The sequence below is a fragment of the Zalophus californianus genome, chromosome 11, assembly GCF_009762305.2.
Source record: "Zalophus californianus isolate mZalCal1 chromosome 11, mZalCal1.pri.v2, whole genome shotgun sequence".
NCBI classification, from domain to species: Eukaryota; Metazoa; Chordata; class Mammalia; order Carnivora; family Otariidae; genus Zalophus; species Zalophus californianus.
In genome coordinates this window covers 62,293,482-62,315,876 of record NC_045605.1, presented here as the reverse complement: position 1 = coordinate 62,315,876, position 22,395 = coordinate 62,293,482, and the positions used below count along the sequence as shown (strand labels likewise).

The 22,395-nt window shown below is 41.1% G+C and overlaps 1 protein-coding gene across 1 annotated transcript in view; it reads right to left on the bottom strand.

The window, feature by feature from the left end:
- DNHD1 (dynein heavy chain domain 1) overlaps nt 1-22,395 on the bottom strand; it is a 79,203-nt gene that overhangs the window by 41,800 nt on the left and 15,008 nt on the right. Inside the window, exons 8-12 of the mRNA XM_035722995.1 lie at nt 13,070-13,324; nt 12,839-12,976; nt 12,654-12,705; nt 7,149-7,414; nt 6,834-7,077 (exon numbers count right to left, since the gene is read on the bottom strand). Coding sequence (XP_035578888.1) covers nt 6,834-7,077; nt 7,149-7,414; nt 12,654-12,705; nt 12,839-12,976; nt 13,070-13,324 — 955 coding nt within the window. The remainder of the gene's footprint in view (nt 1-6,833; nt 7,078-7,148; nt 7,415-12,653; nt 12,706-12,838; nt 12,977-13,069; nt 13,325-22,395) is intronic.

Genomic DNA, 22,395 nt, shown 5'->3' with positions numbered 1-22,395 from the left:
AGGATTAAAAGAAAGAAGCTGTCGGGTGGATATGGGGCTAGAAGGTAATCTTAGAGGCTGCCTTTGGTGATATGAACAACTCCACTGTTTCCAAGGGCAGGAGTAACATCGGCATGAGGCCTCACCAAATCACTGACACCACCAAGATACCACTGATTATAAGAAACACCATTTATTTTATATACCACTCAAAAAGAAAAAATCGATGCCATTTAAAATCTGACATTCCATCACTTATAATACACCTCTTAAGTTCAGAGATGTTAAAATATGCGCAGGAGAGCAAAATACAATATAGAAATATGATATGCAGGGGCGCCTGGGTGGCTCAGTCAGTTAAGCATCTGATTCTTGATCTCAGCTCAGGTCTTGATCTCAGGGTCATGAATTCAAGCCCTACACTGGGCTCCACACTGGACATGGAGCCTACTTACAAAAGAAGAAGAAAGAAGAAAGAAGAAAGAAGGAGAAGGAGAAGAAAGAAGAAAAGAAGAAGAAGAAGAAGAAGACGACGACGAAGAAGAAGAAGAAGAAGAAGAAGAAGAAGAAGGAAGAAGGAGGAGGAGGAGGAAAAGACAAAGAAAAAAGAAATATGAAATGCAGTATACCACAAAATACAGCATAGAGTGCTTGCTTACTACATGTCATATACAATATCAACTACTTTACCTGTATTAAACCTTTAAATCCTCACAAAAACCCTTTAAAGTAGATAATATTATTGTCCCTGTTTTACAGATAAACAAACTGAGCCTCAGAGGGGTTCAACAACATTATCAATATCACATAATGGCAACAAAAGTCCAGGACCACATGGCTTCACAGGCAAATTCTACCAAACATTTATTTGTTTATTTATTTATTTTTGCAGAGTACAAATGCCTTGTTCTTTTTTAAAAAATTTTATTATGTTATGTTAATCACCATACATTACATCATTAGTTTTTGATGCAGTGTTCCATGATTCATTGTTTGCGTATAACACCCAGTGCTCCATTCAGTACGCGAGCAAGCTGGTGCAGCCACTTTGGAAAACAGTATGGAGGTTCCTCAAAAAGTTGAAAATAGAGCTATCATACGACCCAGCAATTGTACTACTGGGTATTTACCCCAAAGATACAAATGTAGTGATCTGAAGGGGTACGTGCACCCTGATGTTTATAGCAGCAATGTCCACGATAGCCAAACTGTGATGTTTGGCCTGTGAACTTCAGGCCAACATCCCTGATGAACACAGATGCAAAAATTCTCAATAAAATACTAGCAAACCGAAACCAATAATACATTAAAATAATCATTCACCATGATCAAGTGGGATTTATTCCTGGGCTGCAAGATGGTTCAATATTTGCAAATGAATCAATGTGCTACATCACATTAATAAAAGAAAGGATAAGAATCATGATCTTTTCAGTGGATGCAGAAAAAGCACTTGACAAAGTACAACATCCATTCATGGTAAAAACCCTCAACAAAGTAGGTTTAGAGGGAACATACTTCAACATAATAAGGGCCATTTATGAAAAACCCACAACTAATATTATCCTAAATGGGGAAAATACTGAGACCTTTCCACTACAGTCAGGAACAAGACAGGGATGTCCACTCTCACCATTTGTATTCAAGATAGTACTGGAGGGACACCTGGGTGGCTCAGTCAGTTAAGCATCTGCCTTCGTCTCAGGTCATGATCCCAGCATCCTGGGATTGAGCCCTGCACTGGGCTCTCCACTCAATGGGGAGTCTGCTTCTCTCTCTGTCCTTCCCCCTCCTTGTGCACTCTCCCTCAAATAAATAAAATCTCAAAAAAAAAAAGAGAGAAAAAGATAGTACTGGAAGTCCTAGCCTCAGTAATTAGACAACAAAAATAAATAAAAGGCATCCAGATCAGCAAGGAAGAAGTAAAACATTCATTATTTGCAGATGACATGATACTATATATAGAAAACCCAAAAGACCACCAAAAAACTGCTAGAACTAATAAACAAATTCAGTAAAGTTGCAGGATACAAAATAAATGTGCAGAAATCTGTTGCATTTCTCTACACCAATAATGAAACAGCAGATAGAGAAATTAAGGAATGAATCCCATTTACAACTGCACCAAGAACAAAAAGACACCTAGGAATAGATTTAACCCAAGACGTGAAAGACCTGTACTCTTGAAAACTATAAAACACTGATGAAAGAAATTAAAAAGGACACAAAGAAATGGAAAGACATTCCATGCTCATGGATTGGAAGAACAAATATTGTTAAAATGTCTATACTACCCAAAGCAATCTACACATTTAATGCAATCCCTATGAAAACACCAACAGCATTTTTCACAGAGCTAAAACAAACAATCCTAAAATTTGTATGGAACCACAAAAGGCCCTGAATAGCCAAAGCAATCTTGACAAAGAAACAAAAAGCTGGAGGCATCTCAATTCCAGACTTCAAGTTACACTACAAAGCTGTAGCAATCAAGATAGTATGGCACTGGCACAAAAAAACAGATACACGCTCACAATTACATGGTCAATTAATCTTCAGCAAAGCAGAAAAGAATATCCAATGGGAAAAAGACTGTCTCTTCAACAAGTGGTATTGGGAAAACTGGAAATCTATGTGCAAAAGAATGAAAGTGGACCACTTTTTACACCACACACAAAATAAATTCAAAATGGATTAAAGACCTAAATGTGAGACAGAAAACCATCAAAATCCTAGGTGAGAACCCAGGCAATAACCTCTCTGACATGGGCCAGAGCAACTTCTTACTAGATATGACTCCTGAGGCAAGAAAAACAAAAGCAAAAATGAACTACTGGGACTTCATCAAAATAAAAAACTTCTGCACAGCAAAGGAAAAATCAACAAAACTAAATGGCAACCTATAGAATGGAAGAAAATATTTGCAAGTGGTATATCTGATAAAGGGTTAGTATCCAAAATATATAAAGAACTTATAAAACTCAACACCACTCCAAAAATGAATAATCCAATTAAGAAATGGGCAGCAGGTATGAAGAGACATGTTTCCAAATAAGACATACAGATAGATGGCCAACAGACAGATGAAAAGATGCTCAACATCACTCAGCATCAGGGAAATGCAAATCGAAACCACAATAAGATATCACCTCACACCTGTCAGAATGACTAAAATTAATACCACAAGAAACAACAAGTCTTTTTTTTTTCTAAATTTCTTTTTTTTTAAGATTTTATTTATTTGAGAGAGAGAGAGTGAGAGAGAGAGAAAGATCACGAGCAGGGGGGAGGGGTAGAGGGAGAAGCCGACTCCCCGCTGAACAGGGAGCCGGATACAGAACTCCATCCCAGGACCCTGGGATCATGACCTGAACTGAAGGCAGACGCTTCACCGACTGAGCCACCCAGGTGCCCAAGAAACAACGGTGTTGGCAAGGATGCGGAGAAAGAGGAACCCTCTTACATTGTTGGTGGGAATGCAGACTGGGTACAGCCACTCTGGAGAAAAGCATGGAGAGTCCTCAAAAAGTTAAAAATAGAACTACCCTATGATCTAGCAATTGCACTACCAGGTACCTACCCATAGAATACAAAAATACTAATTCAGAGGGATACATGGACCCAGATGTTTATAGCAGCATTATGTATAATAGCCAAATTACAGAAGCAGCCCAGGTATCCATCGATTAATGAATGGATAAAGAAGATGTGGTATATATACACAATGGAATATTATTCAGCCATAAAAAGAATAAAATCTTGTCATTTGCAACAACATGGATGGAGCTGGAGAGTATTAGGCTAAGCAAAATAAGTCAGTCTAAGAAAGACAAATACCATATGCTTTCATTCATATTTAGAATTTAAGAAACAAAACAAATGAGCAAAGGGGAAAAAAGAGAGGGGGGTGCAAACCAAAAAACAGACTCTTAGCTGTAGAGAACAATCTGACGGTTACCAGAGGGGAGGTGGGTGGAGGGATGGGTGAAACAGGTGATGGGGACTAAGCGGGGCACTTGCTGTGATGAGCACTGGGTGTTGTATGGAAGTGTTGAGTCACTATATTGTACACTTGAAACTAACATTATGCTGTATGTTAACTGACTGGAATTTAAATAAAACTTAAAAAAAAATACCACACAGTGGCAGAGCAAAGATTCAAACTCGGGTAGCCTAGCTCCACTCTGTTCTATGTTGTGAGGGGTGAAAATAAACTGACTTATCCTCTATGAGCATCCACAACTGGAGAGTGAGATAGTGAGTTCCAGGGACAGAGAATTGAAATGCACTGGGTATGACCCTCTGGAGCTTTGAAGGAAGTAACCAATGGCACTCAATACCAAGAACTGAGACTGAGAAAACGGAGAGAGAGGGGACACCTGGAGGGGCACGTGAGGTTGAAGAGAACACCAAGAAGAGAACTTATCCTTTTCAAACGATCCCTGGGGCCCATCACAGTAGCTGGTCTGGTGCTGCTTTTTAGAGGCACAGTGGCAGGCAGGTGAGGGCAGAGAGGAGCCCAACAGCGACATCGGACGGTCTAAATCAGCGATAGACCGGACATACCAGGGCCGCTGGGGGTTAGAAATTGGAGACGGATGGGAAACAGACTTGAGAGAAATTTAGCAGGCAGAAAATGGGAGGGATTTGGTGACAGGCTGGATGTGGTGGAGTCTGGGAGAGGGAAGAATAAAGGATGGGCGCTAACTCACAAGAGTGACTACGTTATTCACAGTTCAAGGAAGCCCAGTCAGAAGAGGAACAGAGTTGGAGGATAAGCAGACAAAACTAGATCACAAGAAGGATAAGGGTAGACAGAAGGGGATAAGGTTAAGTGAAAAAATTAAGCACCTACTGCATGCCTGTCTCAACGCTAGAAACATTGCAAATAATATCTCATTTACTCTTCCTTGTCAGAACCCTGTGAGTGACTGCATTATTATGTCCATGTTACAAACAAATGAACTGAATGAAGCCCAGGGACCTGAGGTCACACAAACCAGTGAAAAGCAGGTCCAGGATTCTGAACCCCATGTTTTTCTCTCTCCATCTGTTCTTCTTGAAGAGGCCAGTTGATCTTGGACTAAGGACCAAGAATGTAACAAACGAGGAAGAACAGAGACTTCCCGAACAACACTGGAGCAAAGCCTGCCCAAAACAGGGTCAGAAACAAAGCAGGCCAGCCACAGGTCCTCCCTGTTCCTGCCATGCCAGCCTGAACCCCCTGTACATTTAGGTGGGGTGGAGGGAGGGAAGAGTGGGGAGTTTTTGTGGCCCAAAAGATGCATAATTAGGCATGCGTTTTCATCTGTTGAAGAGCAAAGACAAAGGGCAAGGCAGGCAAGCATTTTCAAGCAAGCTCTTTCAGGGCCCCCCAAGGCCACCCACCTTCATAAAGAAAGCAAGCCTGCAGGCCATGGGTCCTACAGTATCTACTCTTTGCAGGAAGCAGACACTATTGGTTATTGGGAGCTAGGTGAGAAAACAGAAACACCTCCTGTTCCCCAGAAGAACAAATCAATGGCTTCCCAGTCTATCCCACTGTGAGCCTTTCTAAGATCAGCTTCGAGGCAGAGACACTTTAGCTAGTAAACAACAGCATGAGACATCCTTCCTGTTGGAAGGGAGGGAAAAAACAGGAACAAAATGAAGCCTTAAAGAGGATTTCTCAGAGACCCAGGGAGACCCAACAGCTGGGCCTTGGCCTAGTAGGGGGACAAGAGGGAAACCAAGACAAGAAGGAAACTCAGATGGGTTGAAGAGGAAACAGATGACACAGTGGGCTTGAGCTCCGCTTTCCATGTGGAACTTTGGGAAGATACCACTGCAGAGTACCCATGTGCTAACATGAGATAGTCATGTCAGGCTAGAAAGCACAGTGTGATGCCTTGTGGCAAAAAGAGGGCCAAATACATTGCTCCCGAGTCCCCCACAAGTCCCAGATGGCAGGGGATACAGAAGACAATGGAAAGTTAATAACCAGTGGGACTGGATGGGTTCCTATGCAGGGGGGTGAGGGACCCTGAAGCAGAAGCTATGGGGCTAGCCAGCCTAAAACGAAGACTAGATGAAGTGTTCACCAAAATCCCAAGGACCAGAAGCAGCAATGTTAGAAGGAGGGCGGAGACCAGGCAGGGATGTATTACACTTGGTGAGGGCAGACAGAAGCCAGCAAAGAAGAGCACACAGCCCAGCAGCCCTCTCCAATGCCAGATGCCACCATGCGGGGGAAGGAGAGCAGAGGGCACTTGAGAATAAAAACAACCCAGAACTGTAGAATGAATTTTGAATTGATCATATACCCAAAATAGCCTGAATTAGACCCTAAGTGCTGCTTTTAATGAAAAGTGCTTTCACTTTCAGTTGGAATACCTTCTCTCAGCATCTGCAGAAGTTACGACTACAGAGTAAGACCGTAACAGTTAAAGAGAATAACTTTTTATACATGCAAATTATACTGTCAATTTTGATTCCACTGCATGTGGGGAGGGGCACTCTTGATTCCCGAGAATATCTGCAAAGAAACTGAGCTCACGAGCCTAAGGAGTAGGTTAAGATTTTTCTCAGTCACATTTGGTTTAAACTACTTCCAGGTCAGAAAAACAGAAAGTGTCAGGTGACAGAAACATGACTCCTGAAGAGTATGGGGAGTGAGCAGAGCCAAAACAGATAGACAGGCTATCCTCTGTAATGGTCACACCTTTAATTGCAAAGGGAAGGGCCCGGGACCTGGGCCTTTGGGAGGCTCTACAGGTCCAATGAGGGGCCTTCACCAAAAGTCCTTGGAGGACATTCCAGGCCGGAGGAGGGCCAAGGAAGGCGGAAGGAAAGGAAAGAGGATCAGCAGCACTCACCCATCTCTGACCGTATGTGATGGCAGCTCAGCAGCATCAATCTGCCTTTTGTGACCAACTTGTCAGGTATATTGGAGACACGGGCCTGCCAAATGTTCAGGCAGCTCACCAGCATCACGTAGTTCTTCATAGGACAACCTCTCATGGACTCCAGCTTCTGAGGCCCCCAGGCTTGCAGGAACTGATGAATGCCTGTCATCCAGTGATGTTCCCTGCAGAATTCCTTCACCTCCCACAGCATGCCCTAGGCACAGACAAGGTGCTTATGATGGGAATTTGTGGGCATCACCCCCCTCCTTAAACCTCTTTTCTCACCTCCAGCAAGGCCTGTTGCATAGTCAGTGCCTGCTGGATCCGAGGATTGTTGTCCAGATCCTCTTGCAGCTGCTTATAATTGGGGGGCAAGTACTGGCCCCGCAGCCGGTACCCACGGACCTCTAGGGCTTCAGTAATCGTGTGAGATTTCCAGGGCCACACCAACCCTATATTCGGGCCACAGAAGATGTGCACAGCATCGCTGGGCTGGCCGTGGAGCTTGGGCATCACGAATTCTGTGTTCGAATCTTCCTCTTCATCTTCTTCTAGTGGGGCACATGCCATAATTGTCCATTGAGTACCCTGCAGGGCCCCCACACAACCTCTCTCTCTCCCTGGGTGTATACATTACACACACACACACACATACACACTCCTTGCTCCTGAGTGAGTTTACACATACATCTATATCACAAACACAGACCCACTGAGGGAATTTATTATTTAGGGTTCAGGTTTGGAAAACAGAATTTATTTAATATAAGCAGTAAGTGAATTATTATAGAATATTAAATGGTTTGCAAATAGTTGGAAGAACTGAAAAACAAACACTCTAGGCTGAGCATCTATGGCTCAGTGCTGCCTGGCCAATTGGGATGTCACTGCCACACCACCAGCCGCAGAAGCACACTACCTCTGTTACGATCGCCGCCAGAAGAATGGAAGGCATAGGCGCTGCCTCTCTCCCATTCTTACCTCAGTTCTGTCTGAACTGAAGTCCCATGCACATCTAAATCACATACAACACCTCGCTGCAAGGAGATCTGGGAAATGTAGTTCGTAGAACGCCAGCCTCTGTAGAACAGAGGAGGAGGCAGCAAAGCTGTTGAACATGGCTGTCCTTAGTATCTGTCTTAAGGAATATCCTTGGGCCTGGCTTCCCCTTTAGCTCCTTAGAAACTGGTTAATTGACAATTTCAGTATTTGTGTTAAAACTTTGTGCAAAAAGGGGGAAAAAGCATCGAAATGTTCAGAAATTAGATGCACAGTACTCTCTCTCTCTCTCAAATAAATAAATCTATAAAAAACAAAAGCAAAAACTACATTTTGAAAGCATACCTGAGGATACTGCCTCAGAATGTTCAATAACAAGACATATTCTACTAAAATTACTGCATTTCAAGAAAAAAAAATGTCTCAGGTAGCCAGGAAAAAAGGGAAATAAATTTTTGCTCCCACAAACCCTTCCTAAGGAATCTAAATAGAGAATGAGCTTCACACAACTACTGAGAGACCGATCAACATAAAGACTGCTGGTTAGCTTAAATATATTGTTACTTGTAGAACTAAAATTAAATAAGGTTTTATTAAATATAAATTATTAGGAGGGAAGTAATATAGCATGAAATGATGCTGTAGAGAATGCTGGTAATTCTCTTGCTTGCCAGGTTTTGAGAATGGAAGAATGGAACCTTGGAAGGCATACTGGCTGACTACCCAAGAGCTACTCCCTTCTCCCTTCTTCTGTGGTGGAAGAGCCCATCTTCTGTGAGAAACTAGAAATGTCAGCCATTTGATTTCCCAGCCCTTCTTGCTGCTGGAGGTAGCCACATGACCTTGACCTAGATTTTTACCATGAGATATAAAAGTGAGTCTGCTGGGGAGTTTCTGGAAGATTTCCTTTCCTGATAAAATGTGAGGGTCAGGCAAAGAGAGATCTCCCTCCAATGTCCCTCTCTTTTCCCCCTGATCTTGCATAAGAATGGGATGCTTGGAGCTGGAGTTTGTCTTGCAACTATGATGAAAACGTTTCTAATTCAGCCTCCCCTGCCACACACACCCCTCTAAGAGAATTTGCCCTTACCTATAGCTGAACTCAGAAAGGAGTAGGGGAAGGATATAAGGAGCCTGAGTCTTGATGACATCTTTGAGCCACTGAACCAACCCTGGGAGCATCTACCTGGAGACTTCTTGCTATGTGAGATAATTGTTGTTATTGTTAGGCTACTCTTAGGTCTTCTGTTACTTCCACTGAAAGCATTCTCAGTGACTCAGAATTCAAACACACAAGCAAAGTCAAAAGACAAAGAAAGAGAAATAAAGCCTTGATGACATTGCCTGGGCCTTGAATCCAGCTGAGCCTGAATTTAGCTGCATCCAGGTATTTCTTAGTTATGGGAGTCAATAAATTCCCCTTTTTGCTTACCGAGTTCTAAGTTAGAAGTACGTTATTCAAAACCAACATGCACGTTTAGGCCTACATAATGAATGTTTATAGCCAATTTACAAGCATAGCTGAAGATTGGAGCCTCCACCAAACACACCCTTCTTAGAGGATCTGCTTTTCCCTACAGCTAAAACCAATTAATTTGTACCATAACCCAATTCCCCTTTGCCAGAGCTTATGGATATGTGGTTCTCTCTAGAGGATAGGGTGAATCAATCATATTCCTGGTCTTGAAAATTTGAAATACGTCAGTCACACATACAGGAAAACTGAAAGACCATTATCGAGTCAAGGATGGGGTTGGTTCCAATAGGAAAGCCCAAGTCATTTGGAAGCAAGTTATAAGGGAGCAGAAAGTTCAAAGGAGGCAGAGACAGCTAGTTTTAGGGGAGAGTCAGGGGAACTGGGAAGAAGCACAGAGAGAAGTAGAGATGAAAGTATAAGCAGCAACTTGAGAGACAGGGCTCTCTTCCTGACAACCTAGTTTTTCCATTTCTGTGAAGCGTGGGGCTGCTACAGCTTTTCTGTCTTTGAATTTGGTCACTTTCTGTTTTGTGAGCTCCAAAACACAAGATGAGGTTGAAGAACTGTGATTCAAGGTGCTAAGACCCACGAGAGTGCTCAAGCAATATGGTGCGATATAGTCGATCCATGTGTGATTATGAGCAATGGAAAGAAAAGCTACTGTATTTTTAACACAACTTGGTGACTGCAATATCCCAACAAAACAAAACGGAAATCACTAATAACTTACTTCATAGCCAACATAAGAGTAAAATAAAGCTTGCTTATGATAAGAAGTCTGGTATCAACTAAATCAAAGAAACATAAAAGTCAACATGGAGCTGCATTTTAAAATATCAATCCAATTGTGAAAAACCAAATAATATAGACGTTCACTGTAGGTTTCTTTGAATGAGTCACTCAGATATTTTACACACAGCAGCAAAGCAGCTTGTCAAGCATATTTTATACAATTCTTCATCTCTTCAGAATTTCTTAGTCACAGAGTGGCAAGAAAAAAGTCTCTCTTCTCTTTCTACAATCAATCCACTCACTGCTCCACTGCTTACCTCTATTCTTTCTCTTGCTGGTCATACTGTTCATACCTCACACTCCCAAGACACGCGCCCTGCCCCACCCGCCACATGCAGCCCCCTGGCAAAAAAATACATAATGACCGGTTCATTCTTTGCATTATATCTCTCAGCTAACTTCAAAGCCATCCCAACCAAAACATATATAAAAGAGTTTATCATAAAATATCAAAAAGATACACTGATCTTGGTAAAGTTAATGTAAAAACTTTAAGTTCCTGAACGTGACACCTGCCAGATGAGAAAAATCATTATCCAACTGAAATTTCCCAGTTTTAAACTGCAGAAAATTCCTGATAAGATTGTATGGACATCAGATAACAATATTGATCATCTCTTTGTGGTTGCAAAATGTTCCAGTACTAAGACTGTTCTCTGGAAAATGTTGGAGAATGCAGCCTAAGACTGCAGGATATGCTGCACCTGTTTTATTAGTAATAGGCTGGGTCTTCTTCTAGGGACCAGAATCTAGTCAGTGTGTAAGTTCCTATTGTAAGGGGCTGATTTTTCATATTTTTGAAAATATACGCAGAGGCACCAAAATCATTTTGTAATTTGGTTAAAATGCTGTGCAAATTTTGCCTCATTTAAGTAAAAGATTTCTCAGATAGATGTACATTTCTTAAAGATTACTAGTTGTGTTTTAACTGCTCAGTATTTACTTTTATTAAGTGCTACTCCAATTTTCATAAAGAACTTAAGAAGATCCCTAAATCAGAACTTTGGTTCTGGTTCCTCCATGATATTACTTTGATTTTCCATGCTGATGTTTTTTTTCCTTCAAATTTTGATTCTGAAAAATCTCAAATATGTAGAGAAGTTTAAAGGTACTACAAATCCCTTTATCCATCCACTTTGATTCAACAGTTATTAACATTTTGCCACATTGCTTTGTTTGTTTTTCCTCCTCTCTTTCCCCTAAAACATGTGAACATAAGATAACAAGCATCAGGACATTTCACCCCTAAATACATCAGTCTATGGTGTTCTTTTAAAAGTAGGAGGGGTGGGCAACCCTCTCGGGTCCCCTCCCTCTTTGGGAGCTTTGGACTACTGCCCAATAAACTTTGCTTTGCTACCCACCAAGAAAAAAAAAGTAGAAGGGGTAACCCAAGACACTGCAAGTAAACATTTTCACTTTCCTTAGAACTTAGAATAAAAGTTTTAAGGTTTTTATCTGTTTTGCCATTCAAAGAAAATTACTACAGTACGCCAAAATATGAATTAGTATTAAATGGGAGAATAATGTGAAATATCTGGTTTATTTCTATCTTTAATACTAGTAACAGTAAGAAATTACTATCTGTAGCATGTATCACTACGTGCTGAGCACTACACTAGACATATTACCTCTTTTAATCCTGCAAGTTAGGTATTCTTGTTATTCCCATGTTACAGGTTAGTAAACTAACATGTTTGGTCCCACTGTACCATGTAAACAAACATCAGTTGTCTCTACCCATTAACCTAGATTCACTTGAGAAAATAATGTGCCCCAATTGGTGTCATCTGTAAAAGACATGGGCTCCTTTCAATGAACCTTTTCCTCCCTTGTCACCTATTTCCTAAAATTAACCTTATGTCTTTAAGTCATCTTCATGAAAACATACTAGTTGAATTAAGGGGGGGGGGGGAGCGCCTACATGTCAGATGTGACTGAATGCCTGTAATGATTTTATTTGTAACTGGGTTAGTATTCCAAATAAAGGAAGTGTGAAGATGTATTTCCTCCCTGGTGGTTCACAAGTTTGAGGACCGATAACCAGTAATAACTGGTAACCATAGTGGCTCAGTAGTATTAATGGATTATCCTATATGAAATGAAAAAGAGCTGTATGAAATAAAGCAAATATTGAACAAGCAGAGTTCTTCAAGTAAGTACAAATTAACTTAGCAATCAAATTTAACAGGAAACAAAATGCCATTACAACATTAGAGAAAAGCCTCACAGACTTTGGATGAACCAGAGGAAGGACAATGTACTCACTCACATTCTTTCATACACCTCTCATTCCACTCGACTGCATGCACACAAATACACACAAGCACACGCCTGAGTGAGCAAAGACACACCCCACCCTCTAACCCCCCGCCCCCAACACCTGTGTGCACTACCCAGATACAGCTGCTCCATCCACACCCCAGGCCTGATTCTATGGCCATGCCCTTGATACTGTGCATGTGCCCGTCCCCCTCCTTCCACCCTCCCTACCCCCTGCCTAAGTCTCCTTACTTAAATACCTTCAGAATACAAGGAGTCGCAGGGGGTCTTCAGGTCTGGAGATTGCATTACCTTCATGCCAAGGTACGTAGAGGGGGTAGAAATGGAAACCAGTGAGGGTTCAGACCAGGCTGAGAGCTTCTAATTACACAGAGGATAGGAATTGGGAATTCCCACAGCCAGCCCCCTGCCCAATCCAGAATACCTTCAGGACAGAGGCCTTGACAGACTGCAGGCCCACATTTAGAATCTGGACCATATTTTCAATACACGGCTCATGAGACAGCTGGCCACGATTGTCAAAGACCAGCTGGGCTGAGAGAAAAGGTTTCTTCCTTGGGGCCTGTAAGGAAGGGCCAGGAGAGGTCAGGGGGCTACATGTCAGTGTCTGCTGCCTGCCTCTGCCCACCTCCCCACATGCTACCCACCACCTCACTTGCAGCATGTTGGACACAAAGGAGGTTATCTCCTCCTCTACGACAGACACGAGGCTCTGGCAAATCATGTAGGCTACTAGGCGAGCCAGCTGTCCCAGCTGCAGCAGCCAGGCCTCTGCCTGCTTCAGCTTCTGCTCCAGCTGCTGGCACTCTCCCCTCTGAAGGTATACGGAGGCTTGGTCCGTCCTGATCCTCTTGCAGTTTTTCACTCGCTCCTGCAGGCCCTGTTGCATGTGATATGTATCCTCATGAACCTGTCAGCGTAGAGAGTGGGCAACTAACTGGAGGACAAACGACACACTGGCCTCTGCAAAACTCTCAGGTCTCAGAGCCTGAAACCTAGCACCTACACAGTCACAGGGAGGGCTGCTTTTTAGTAGAGATTAGCCCCCAAAATCTTTCAGTGACCAGAAAAGATGCAAAATGAAGAACATACATTAAGAGGTCACACTGCTAATTTGATAGGCCAGGGCTGTCTACTAAAAGCCCCCGGGGTAGACCTCAAATAGAAAATTTGTGCATGTGTAAACAAAGAGGTTCACAAAGCACAGATTACACAGAGAGGGAGAAAGACTGGATAAGTAAGGCTCAGCAGTAATTCCAGGACATGGATTCCAATCACATGGCCTGGGAGATGTGGCCTGCTGACTAGCATAACGCTCCTTTATGTGACAGTGGAAGGGGTCTCTGGCTCCTGAGACTTTCCGCCGGGGGTGGGGAATGTGGGGTAAAAGTCTAAGAGCCTCTTTGTGGGTGTTTCTCACATCTGGGAGGTTTCTTGGCCTACACAGGCGCTGACAGTTGTCACCTCTCTGGACAGAGGGGAGACACCAGCAAGATATGCTTGGCCAGGTGGACCTACTGTCCCTGACACTCTCCTGTCCTTTTTGATGTCTGGTAGAGCCTGTGATTAGAACTAACTGGTGTGTGTGGATTATATTCTACACTCACCCTGAGTTCAAATCCCAGTCTTCGGAGACCCAGACATAAGGCACTCGAGGCCTAAGCTACACCTCATGCACAAACGTGCCCTCTGAGCTGGCGAGATGTTCTCTTCCGTGCTCTAGAAATACCTTCTGTACTAAGTGCTTCCCACTTCGTAGCCCTTAGTCCAGTGCATCACCACTATCTAGTTACTCATGTGATTTGTCCACTACACTGCAAATTCTTCGAGGAAGAGGCCTTCATCACATCTTATTTCATTTCTCTTTGCTTAACCCAGTGCCTGGCACAGCTACTTCCAAAGTTACTATAAAAAGAATGTAGCACTCACACTGAAAGGGCTTATTGAGCGCCAATTAGGATAAAACCACACAAACAACAACAATAATTACTACACCAGATCATAATTAGTATACATTTTTAAAACCTCACCACTGAGGGGTAACATCTTCAATACCTTCAAAGTTCTACGGAAATTTTTTTAAACCTGGAATTCTGTATGTAGCCATAGTATCACTGAAGTTTGGAGATGAATAAAGACATTTCTAGATATACAAAGACCCCCAAAATTTACCATCCACAGATTCTCTCTGAAAAAAATAAAGAAGAGTATATTTCTGAGAGAGGAAAATGAATACAAGAGCTACAAGAAGCTTTGACGAGCAAAGACATTTGTAAAACATATTGTCAAGTCTAAATGAGTAGGCTGCAAAACAAGAATCCTCACAACAATCCGGAATTAAATTCCAGGGAATCTTAACATAAGCATACTAGGAAGCGTGGGGGGTGAGGAGAGGATGAGAGGTGAGAAAGGAAACCAGAAGAGCACTAAGGTTCTTATTGTGCTTGGGAGAAAGACGTGGATACAAAGCCACACTTGACATTCATTCAGTCAAAACACTCACTGAGCACCTACTACTCTATGGCATAACCTATGAGGAGCACCAGAGGTATAGGAGTGAATGAAACAAATAAAAATCCCCACCCTTTTGGAGGCAGGGGGAAAGATACAATAAACATAATGAATAAGTAATTTATATTACATGTAAAAAGGTGATAAGGGCTATGAAAAGAAAACAGAGTAGGGAAAGAGAGATCAGGGATGCTGGTGATAGTGTGGGTTTGCAATTAAGGGCTTTTAGAAAAAGATATGAAAGAGACATTGTTATAAAAATGTAAGTGGAACGGGGAGGGGGGGAAGAGCAAGATGGCGGAGGAGTAGGAGACCTGGATTTCGTCTGGTCCCAGGAATTCAGCTGGACAGGGATCAAACCATTCTGAACACCTACGAACTCAACAGGAGATCGAAGAAAAGAATAGCAGCAACTCTTTGAACAGAAAAGCAACCACTTTCTGGAAGGTAGGACGTGCGGAGAAGTGAATCCGAAGCGATATTCGGGAGGATAGACAGCGGGGGAGGGGGCGTCCGGCGGCCGCTTCTGGCAAGTGATAGAGCCGCGGAGCACAAAATCGGAACTTTTAGAAGTCGGCTCCGCTGAAGGACGCACTCCAGTGGCTAAGCGGGGGTGGAACCCTCGCAGGACAGTGTGGTCTCAGGACCCTCGGGGTCACAGAAAGACCGGGGGTGCCTGAGTGCGGCAGAGCTCCCAGGTATCGGAGTGGGGAAGCCGGCTGCAGAGATGGAGCGGAGGCGCAGGCTCTCAGCTCGGGGTTGCCATAAACTGTGATCGGTGACACAGTCAGGCCACTGCTCCTCCAGCAGGGACCCAATAAGCGGCAGATCCAGGGAGACTCCCCTTCCTCCCCTGAAAGGAGGGGTGCGGGAGGACACCTCAGGGATCTGCTGGGTTTGGAGACTCTACACGGGGTTGGGTGCCAGAGATAGAAACACTCGGTCACAGGCCGGGTGAGCATGGAATGTGGCCGGAGACCGGGGACACGGGAGTGACTGACTGCTTTTCACTGGGGGCACACTGAGGAGCCGAGTTCTCAGCTCCTCCAAGGTGGAGATTGGGAGGCCGCCATTTTCACTCTCATCCTCCAAAGCTGTACCGAAAGCTTGCAGGGAACAAAAGCTCCCGAGAGCAAACCCAAGCAGATTACTTAGCCCTGACCAACAAGGGCAGGGCAATTCCGCCTCCGGCAAAGACTTTTGGGAACCACGGCAACAGGCCCCTCCCCCAGAAGATCAGCGAGAACCGCCAGCCAAGACCAAGTTTACCGATCAATGAGAATGGCAGAACTCCAGCACTAGGGGACTACTGCACATAGAATTCATCGCTTTTTTCCCCCGATTCCTTAGTCTTTCAAAGTTAATTTTTTTAATTTTCTTTTCTTTCTTTTTCTTTGTTTTATTTTGAACTTTTCTTATTCCCTTTTTCAAACATCTTATCAATCCCTTTTTTAAAATTTTTTCTATTTTTCATTTTTAGAGTCACATTCTATCCCTTCATAGTAGTTAACCTTATTTTTGGTGTATATATATATATATATATATATATATATATATATATATATATATATATATATATAAGTTGTTCTCTCTTTAAAATTTTGGGATACAGTTTCTTCTAAAGGTCAAAATATACCTTAAATCTCTAGTGTATGGCTTTGTTCTAGTCTCCTGCCTGATCACATTCTCTCCCTTTTTTTTTTTAAATCCTCTTCTTTCTTTTTTCAACCAACTTCTTATCAATTCCTTTTATAAAATCTTTTATGATTTTCATCTTTACAGTCATATTCCATCCCTTCATCATATTAACCCTTATTTTTGTACATATATGTTTTTCTTTCTTTAAAATTTTGGAAGGCACTTTCTTCTAACAGACCAAAATACACCCCAAATCTAGTGTGTGGCACTGATCTATGCACCAGCCTGATCATATTTGATCATATTCTATTTTTGTTTTGTTTTGTTTTTATCTTTTTCTTTTTTCTTTCTTTCCCTTTCTTTTCCCCCAGTTTCAGGTCTTTTCTGATTTGTTCAGTGTATATTTCCTGGGGTCGTTGTTATCCTGTTAGCATTTTGTTCTCTCATTCATCTATTCTCCTCTGGACAAAATGACAAGTTGGAAAAGATCACCTCAACAAAAAGAACAAGAGGCAGTACCGACTGCCAGGGACCTAATCAATATGGACATTAGTAAGATGTCAGAACTAGAGTTCAGAATGATGATTTTAAAGATACTAGCTGGGCTTGAAAAAAGCATGGAAGTTATTAGAGAAAACTTTTCTGGAGAAACTAAATTTAACTAAGTCAAAATCTAACCAAGTCAAAATCAAAAAGGCTATTAATGAGGTGCAATAAAAAATGGAGGCCCTAACTGCTAGGATAAATGAGGCAGAAGAGAGAATTAGTGATATAGAAGATGAAATGATGGAAAATAAAGAAGCTGAGAAAAAGAGAGATAAACAACTACTGGATCATGAGGGCAGAATTCAAGAGATAAGTCATACCATAAGATAAACCATTAGAATAATTGGGATCCCATAAGAAGAAGAAAGAGAGAGAGGGACAGAAGGCATATTGGAGCAAATTATAGCAGATAACTTCCCTAAATTGTGGAAGGAAACAGGCATCAAAATCCAGGAGGCACAGAGAACCCCTCTCAGAATCAATAAAAATAGGTCAACACGCTGACATCTAATAGTAAAACTTACGAGTCTCAGAGACAAAGAGAAGATCCTGAAAGCAGCTCAGGAGAAGAGATATTTAACCTACGATGGTAGAAACATTAGATTGGCAACAGACCTATCCACAGAGACCTGGCAGGCCAGAAAGGACTGGCATGATATCTTCAGAGCATTAAGTGAGAAAAATATGCAGCCAAGAATACTATATCCAGTTAGGCTGTTATTGAAAATAGAAGGAGAGATAAAAAGCTTCCAGGACAAACAAAAACTAAAGGAATTTGCAAACACAAAAACAGCCCTAGAAGAAACATTGAAAGGGGTCCTCTAAGCAAAGAGAGAGCCTAAAAGCAACATAGACCAGAAAGGAACACCAGTCACCTTACAGGCAATACAATGGCACTAAATTCATATCTTTCAATAGTTACCCTGAATGTAAATGGGTTAAATGCCCCAATCAAAAGACACAGGCTATCAGATTGGATTAAAAAACAAGACCCATCGATATGCTGTCTGCAAGAGACTCATTTTAGACCCAAAGACACCCCCACATTGAAAGTGAGGGGGTGAAAAGCCATTTACCATGCTAATGGACACCAAAAGAAAGGTGGGGTGGCAATCCTTATATCAGACAAACTAGATTGTAAACTAAAGACTGTAATAAGAGATGAGGAAGGACACTATAACCTACTTAAAGAGTCTATCCAACAAGAAGATCTAACAATTGTAAATATCTATGCCCCTAACATGGGAGCAGCCAATTATATAAGGCAATTAATAACAAAAGCAAAGAAACACATTGACAACAATACAATAATAGTGGGGGACTTTAACACCCCCCTCACTGAAATGGACAGATCACCTAAGCAAAAGATCAACAAGGAAATAAAGACTTTAAATGACACACTGGACCAAATGGACTTCACAGATATATTCAGAACATTCCATCCCAAAGCAACAGAATGCACATTCTTCTTTAGTGCCCATGGAACATTCTCCAGAATAGATCACATATTAGGTCACAAATCAGGTCTCAACCAGTACCAAAAGAGTGGGATCATTCCCTGAATATTTTCAGACCACAATGCTTTGAAACTAGAACTCAGTCACAAGAGGAAAGTCGGAAAGAACTCAAATACATGGAGGCTAAAGAGCATCCTACTAAAGAATGAATGGGTCAACCAGGAAATTAAAGAAGAATTTAAAAAAATTCATGGAAACCAATGAAAAAACACACTGTTCAAAATCTTTGGGATGCAGCAAGGGCAGTCCTAAGAGGAAAGAATATAGCAATACAAGCCTTTCTCAAGAAACAAGAAAGGTCTCAAATACACAACCTAACCCTACACCTAAAGGACCTGGAGAAAGAAGAGCAAATAAAGCCTAAACCCAGCGGGAGAAGAGAAATAATAAAGATCAGAGCAGAAACCAATGAAAGAGAAACCAGAACAGTAGAACAGATCAACGAAACTAGGAGCTGGTTCTTCGAAAGAATTAACAAGACTGATAAACCCCTGGCCAGACTTATCAAAAAGAAAAGAGAAGTGACCCAAATCAACAAAATCATGCATGAAAGAGGAGAGATCACAACCAACACCAAAGAAATAGACAATTATAAGAACATATTATGAGCAACTATATGCCTGCAAATTAGATAATCTGGAAGAAATGGATGCATTCCTAGAGATGTATCAATGACCAAAACTGTACCAGGAAGAAATAGAAAACCTGAACAGACCTATAACCACTAAGGAAATTGAAGCATTGAAGCAGTCATCAAAAATCTCCCAACAAACAAAAGCCCAGGGCCAGATGGCTTCCCAGGGGAATTCGACCAAACATTTAAAGAAGAATTACTACCTATTCTTCTGAAACTGTTCCAAAGGTAATTGACTCTTTATCACCTATGATAACCTGGCTCACCATTGAGGATACACACATGATTTTTTTAAATACATGCTGCAAAATGAAAGAACATCAAGGAAAAATTAATAAATCTATCGTTAAAAGAGGGGCTTTTTAACATATATCTCTCAGAAACTGAAAGATAAAGTGGATAAGAAAAGTTATCACAGGGGAAGAGAGGAAAAAATGAAACAAGACAAAACTAGAGAGGGAGACAAACCATAAGAGACTCTTAATCTCAGGAAACAAACTGAGGATTGCTGGAGGGGAGAGGGGTGGAGGGATGGGGTAACTGGGTGATGGACATTGGGGAGGGCATGTGTTGTAATGAGCACTGGGTATTATATAAGACTGAAGAATCACAGACCTCCACCCCTGAAACAAATAATACATTATATGTTAATTGAATTTAAATAAAAAAAATACCCAGTTTAAAAAAATATATAAAAAAAAGGTACTGTGGCCATAGAATATTTGCATAAAACAATGAATGAACTTCGTCTAATATAATTTTCTTAGATGAATTCCCCACAAATTTGGGGCAATTTGATTTACTGAAGGCATGGTCTTCAGGAAACAAGCCTCTAAGGGAGAGCAGGAAGCAAAACAGGAAAGGGGAAATTGACAAGCAAGAGGTCAGCTAAGGCTGTTCTTGGTCTGATGTGGTGGGAGAGGTGGCCTTGAAATGAAGACCCTATTGTAGAGCTGTCCCATGATGAAACAAGGAACCAAAAAGAAGGCAGAGGAACTGTGACACAGGAAAGGGAATAAGGAGAAGTGACCACTAAATGCAATGCAGGATTCTGGACTGGATCCTGAAACAAGAAAAAAACAGAGAAATAAAGGACATTCTTGGAATAACTTGCAAATTTTTAATAAGGACTGTGAGTTAGATAAAAATTGTATCAAAGTGATATTTCCTAATTTTTGATAATTATACTAGAGTTATGGAAGAAAATGCCCTTGTTCTTAAGAGAAACACACTGGCATATTTAAGGGTAAATGAATTTAATATCTGCAACTTAAACCTTTCAAATGGTTCAGGAAAATAATGTATACATACATAAAGAATAAGCATGAATGATAAAGGAGACAAATGAACTATCTGGGTAAAAGGTAGATGAGAATTTATTATACTATCCTTGCAACTCTCCTAATAAATCTGAACTTATATGAAATAAAAAGTTATACAAGAAAGAAAGAAAATGGGTTTATCCCAGTAATGCAAAAGTGGTCTAACACTGACAGTTCACCATATTAGATTAAAGGAGAAAAATTCTCATAATCATTTAAATAGAAGCAGAAAATAAATCACTGGACAAATTTCAACACTCATTCATGATAAAACCTCTTAGCAAACTAAGAATTGATGGAAATAGCCTTAAAAATTGATAGAGGTTATCTACCAAATGCTCACATTTTTATATCATTATTTATTTAATGTTTCAAATCTATTTTAGTTATTTAGTAATGCTACAATTTAATGGGCAGCTTGTATTGAGCACAGAGTACAAACTTGGTTCTGTAACAATTCAGTTACCAGGTGGGATGATGACCGATCCTCTCCTTCCCCTACATCACCCCCAACTTCTGGGGTGACTGCCAACAGGGACAAGTTCCATTCCTTACCACACAACAGCACAGAAAGTGGCTCTACTTATTGCCTTTGCTTGTCTTTTCACTCTGTGGTGCTTTTTAAAAAGTTAATTGTAATATGGATAAATGTCTTGATTTTTTTATGGTTTACATTTTTGTATTTTGTTTAAGAAACCTTGAGATAATAAAAATGCTACATTGTCTTCTGGAAGCTTTTTGGATTTTCTTTTCACATTTATGTCTTTTATCCACCATGAACTAATATTTGTAGAGGGTATAGCAACTATTAGAAAACAGTAACATTTTAGGACACCTGGGTGGCTCAGTTGTTAAGTATCTGCCTTCAGCTCAGGTCATGATCCCAGGGTCCTGGGATTGAGTCCCGCATTGGGCTCCCTGCTCCTTGGGAAGCTTGCTTCTCCCTCTCCCACTCCCCCTGCTTGTGTTCCCTCTCTCGCTGTGTCTCTGTCAAATAAATAAATAAATAAAATCTTAAAAAAATTTAGAAAACAATAACATTTTAAAATATCATTTATAATAGCAACAAAAAAATATCAAACATCTAGTAATAAATCTAATGAAATAGATTCAAGACCTCTACAGGAAACCTATAAAACCTGAGTAGGAGAAACTAAAGAAATCAAAATAAATGAAGAGATCCATGTTTATGAATTAGAAAGTGAAATATTATTAAGATATCAATGCTCCTTCAAATTGATCTACAAATTTAAAGCAAGCCAATAAAAAAATCCCAGTAAAATTATTTTGTGGAAATTAACAAGCTGATTCTAAACCTTATATGGAAATTCAAAGAACCTAGCATAGGTTGTATAATAAATGTATAATAAAAAGCTTGTATAATAAAAAGTTATAGGACTTATAATACCAGATATCAAGACATACCATAAAGCTACTATAAGTAAGATGATGTAACACTGACAAAAAGACACTTGCAGGGCGCCTGGGTGGCTCAGATGGTTAAGCATCTGCCTTCGGCTCAGGTCATGATCCCAGGGTCCTGGGATCGAGTCCCGCATCAGGCTCCCTGCTAGGCGGGGAGCCTGCTTCTCCCTCTGCCTCTGCCTCTCTCTCTCTCTCTCTGACTTTCATGAATAAATAAATAAAACATTAAAAAAAAAAAAAGACACTTGCAACAATGTGGATGGAACTAGAATGTATTATGCTAAGCGAAATAAGTCAGACAGAGAAAGACAAATACCATTTGATTTCACTCATATGTGGACTTTAAGAAACAAAATAGATGAACATAGGGGAAGGGAAGGAAAAATAA